This window comes from Antrostomus carolinensis, unplaced genomic scaffold (assembly GCF_000700745.2).
Source record: "Antrostomus carolinensis isolate BGI_N321 unplaced genomic scaffold, ASM70074v2 scaffold17823, whole genome shotgun sequence".
Lineage (NCBI taxonomy): Eukaryota > Metazoa > Chordata > Aves > Caprimulgiformes > Caprimulgidae > Antrostomus > Antrostomus carolinensis.
The window spans coordinates 3,502-8,092 of NW_010307427.1; the positions used below are offsets into that span (position 1 = coordinate 3,502).

At 40.3% G+C, this 4,591-nt stretch overlaps 1 protein-coding gene across 1 annotated transcript; it reads left to right on the top strand.

Moving 5' to 3' along the window:
- Positions 1-563: 563 nt before the first annotated feature.
- Positions 564-3,845, top strand: LOC104520325 (butyrophilin subfamily 3 member A2; the record flags this gene model as incomplete). The annotated part of the gene is made up of 2 exons (XM_010165430.1): positions 564-954; positions 3,561-3,845. Coding segments are annotated over exons 1-2 (676 nt in total), but the record flags the coding sequence as incomplete, so codon positions are not given.
- Between the last annotated feature and the right edge of the window lie 746 nt (positions 3,846-4,591).

Genomic DNA, 4,591 nt, shown 5'->3' on the forward strand with positions numbered 1-4,591 from the left:
TCTGAAGCTGCCTATTTCTCCCCATCCATTGCAATGTCAACCTAGGACATCTAGCTTGGATGTAGAAGACCAAATCATTGTATATGTAATTCAGGTGCCAACATGTACTAGTGTTCTTCTAGGCACTGCTATATTCCGGTCTATTCTCCAGCTGCTCCTTCACATGAGTGCAAATCTGCTGCAGGTCATATGCCACATCTGCCAGCACCATAGAAATATCTTGCATACCCTATGACATTTCAAACGATACTAGATACAAGCATTTGGGCAATTGAATCCCACTGTTACTTTTTTGCTAGATAGATCCTGCGTCCTGTATTTGACCTCTTACAGACTTAAAGTTCCTCCATTGCCTATGATTTCTCAAAAGCCCTCAATGGCTATGAAATTGCTCAAGTCAGTGTTCAAAGTACTGAAGGATCAACTCCATGAGCCTCACATAATGTGAACATCACTCATCTAAATAATATGTGATGTTATTGTTTTAGTTTTCTTCTGGATTCCTCTCCTGTTATGATATTGGTTCTGCTGGTTGCCTGTTGTAGTGCCATGAAAAATGTGCTATGGACAAACAGAAACATCTGCCCTTTCATCTTCACGCAGGTCAATTTATTAGCTCTCCTCCTAATAGTTCCATCATTGGAGTCATTGGAGAACGAGTCATTCTGCCCTGTCACATAGTAGCAGATAACATTCCTGTGGGATTCTCTGTCCAGTGGATATTTCATGAAGAGTCTCAAAAAATAACTGTGAGCAGATATGATGGAAAGAATAAAAAGGAGAAACAAGATGAGAGATATCAAGGCAGAACAGAGTTCTTCCACAGTGAATTTAGAGATGGCAACATGTCTCTGCACTTGAAGAATGTCAGGAGTTCTGACAAAGGATTGTACACTTGTGTGGTCTCTTTCAATGACACGTACCATGATGCGTTGATTGAACTGCAAGTGGCAGGTTAGTGGTAATTCTATCTCTCATTTTATTCAAAGATGGAGCTGAACAGAAATATGTATATTCACTACCAACTGAGGGAATTCAATATACTTTTAATATAATTTGATTATATATTGAATTCAATACATAATTAAAGTGCATTCATGGAGTCATGTGTTTGGATTGAGTTAGTTTTCTCTAAATTAATGGCTATATCCTAAATTTGAGGTAAGTTTTAGTTCTAGTTCGAGATACCCGTATACAAACACATGTAGCTGTATCATAGAATCATAGAACAGTCTGGTTTGGAAGGAACCCTTAAAGGTAATTTAGTCCAACCCCTCTGCAGTGAACAGGGACATCTTCAACTAAATCAGGTTGCTCAGAGCCCCATCCATCCTGACCTTGAATGTTTCCAGGGATGGGACTTCTACCACCTCTCTGGGCAACCTGTTCCAGTGTTTCACCACCCTCATTGTAAAAAATTCTTCCTTATATCCAGTCTAAATCTTCCCTCTTTAAATTTAAAACCATTACCCCTTGTCCTATCACTACAGGCCCTACTAAAAAGTCTGTCCCCATCTTTCTTATAAGCCCCCTTTAAGTATTGAAAGGCCACAACAAGGTCTTCCCAGAGTCTTGTCTTCTCCAGGCTGAACAACCCCAACTCTCTTAGCCTGTCATCATTGGAGAGGTGTTCTATCCCTCTGATCATTTTTGTGTCCCTCCTCTGGACCCACTCCAACAGGTCCATGTCTTTCCTGTATTGAGGACTGTATGTGACCTGAGAGTACAATCTCCCTTCATACTACATGAAAGCCCAGTTAGAAAGCTCAGAAAAACCTGCAATTATTCAACTGATCAATGGAAAGTTAAATTTAGATTACTACTCTGCAATCAACCATTACTGAGATGATTGTTCAGAGTTTCTCTATGATCGCCATAATCAATAATTGGTCCCATCCCAATACCTCGTTGCTTACCTTGCTGCTTGCCCACAGCAGGAGAACAAAGTGATCGATAGACCTTCATAAATCCTATTTCCATTTCAGTACATTAATAGATACCATCTTCATGGGTAGCTTCAGTTAATCAGAGACTAGAATCATAGAGTCATTTAGGTTGGAAAAGATCTTTAAGGCTATCGAGTCCAACCGTTAACCTAACACTGCCAAGTCCATCACCAAACCATATCCCTAGGTGCCACATCTACATGTCTTTTAAATACCTCTGGGGGTGATAATCACTTCCCTGGGCATCCTGTTCCAGTGCTTGACAACCCTTTCAGTGCAGAAATTTTTCCTAATATCCGGTCTAAACCTCTTCTGGCACAACTTGAGGTCATTTCCTCTCATCCCACCATTTGCCCCTCAGGAAAAGAGACCAACATCCACCTCACTACAATCTCCTTTGAGGGAGCTGTAAGGAGCAATAAGGTCTCCCCTCAGCCTCCTTTTCTTCAGACTAAACAACCCCAGTTCCCTCAGATATAAGACTCTTTATAAGACTCTTTATAAGACTTGTGCTCCAGAACCTTCACCAGTTTCTTTGCCCTTCTTTGAACATGCTCCAACACCTCCATGTCCTTCTTGGAGTAAGAGTTGTGACCCAAGTACAGGACCCGGCACTGAGCCTTGTTGAACCCCATACAGTTGGCTTCAGCCCATCAATCCAGCCTGTCCAAATCCCTCTGTGGAGCCTTCCTACCTCAAACAGATCAACACTCCTGCCCAACTTGGTGTCGTCTGTAAACTTACTGAGGGTGCACTTGATGCCCTTGTCCAGATCATTGATAAAGATATTAAACAGAACTGACCCCAATACTGAGCACCAGTTGTGACTGGCCAGCAACTGGATTTGACTCCATTCACCACAACTCTTGGAGCTCAGCCATCCTGCCAATATTTTTACTTAGTGAAGAGTAAAATGTGGTTGGCCTGGAAGTGGATATGTGTTCCTCCATGCTTTCCCTGCTACACAGGAACCAATTTCCACTAGATAGGTATAGTGGAATCTCATATTGCAGATAGATTTTCCTGAAGATGTCTTCTTAGCTTTAACACTGCAGATGAAGCAAAGTTTTAACGTCTAAGTAACACTGTAATTGAGTCTTCCAAGCTCCTGATTACAAGCAATATTTTTTTTTTACACCATAGACTTGATCTGTACCATGTCAGTAACAGTTTTACTTGAAATAATTAGCCTGAAACAGTAAGATATTCTGTTTTCATGGACAGGTTGCACTTGTTGTTCATAGGCTTCCAGTAATCCATTAATCATTATTATTATATAGATTTTTTTAATTTTTTTTTTTTTTTTACAAAATTCTGGGAAATTCCAATAGTAATTTCATTCCAGAATAGCCCTCCCCAAACAGTTCTGTTTTCTGTAATCTCCATTAAATTGTTCCTTATTCTGAATCTGATTGATAGGCTTAACTGCTGACCATTGAGAAACTTCAGGGCTCAAGTCTCTGTTGTGGTTTAAATTCATAAAAGTCTTTCTATGTACTTCCATACAAATATATAAATATATATATGTAAAAGAAGTGTCGAATTTGAGATAAACCAGAGAATTTCCTGTTCTCAGTACTGGTTGAAATGGAGAATATGTATGCTTTATCTTAGCTAAAGGTAGTGTGCCTTCCATTTTCCTGAAGAGCCACGTGAAGCAGGGCATTGGCCTCACCTGCCATGCAGCTGGATGGTTTCCTAAACCTGAAGTGATTTGGCTGGATGGCCAAGGACGTGTCCGGAAGGAACTATCAACCACAAAGATAACAGTGATGCCTGCAGGCCTATACAGTGTTGTGACTTCCATGAACCTAAAACCGGGCTCTGACATGGAAGTCTCCTGCAGGATAGTCAACAATCTGCTAAAGACAACGAGTGATTCCCGAGTGCTAATCTCAGGTGAGTGAGCTCTGTATTCACCTGCTCATAAGATTACAAAGACAGACTGTGTAAATGACATGGGACCCATTTTTATGTCATGAGTTGACTTGAAGATGTATTCCCAGAATCAGTGTTGGAAAAATGTTCATGAGAGCTACAGCCTTCTTCCACCTCTAGTTCTAATTGACTGCATAGCCTTCGACAGTACCTAGTGAATCAGTTTCTCCTTTTAAAAAGGGGTCAGGTAGTATCAAGACTTCTGTGTTCCCTTCTCCAAACTAGTTGGAGCTGAATTAAAATGGATTAAGAATGCAACTGCATGCACATACAGAAGTGACATATTTCCTTAGTGATGGTCAAGCACTCTAAAACCTTTCATTATCCAGAATGAGATTATCAGGCCATTTAATAGATGTGCGCTGATGGATTTCACAGAGCATAGCTGAAAACAATAGTTACTGTCAAAAGAGTTAAAGTGATAAGTTCAACAGCTCATAAATGTTTTTAGTTATGGTTTTATCTCCTCTGTTTTTAATATATGCATTATTGTGTAATTGGGGTTTGGATAATGTCACATTTCCCCATACTCTGTAGAACTTTACACAGTTCTGTTTGCTGGGTATATAGATAAGCATCAGGTAGTCTGAAGCAAACCTCATAGGGCTGGACCCCAAAAAGAACTTCAGTACCACAAAGTCAATGTCTAGGTCTGGAATGGGAAGTAGAGTGCAGTGTAAAGCTCTTCAATAGCTGTGTGAGGGAAA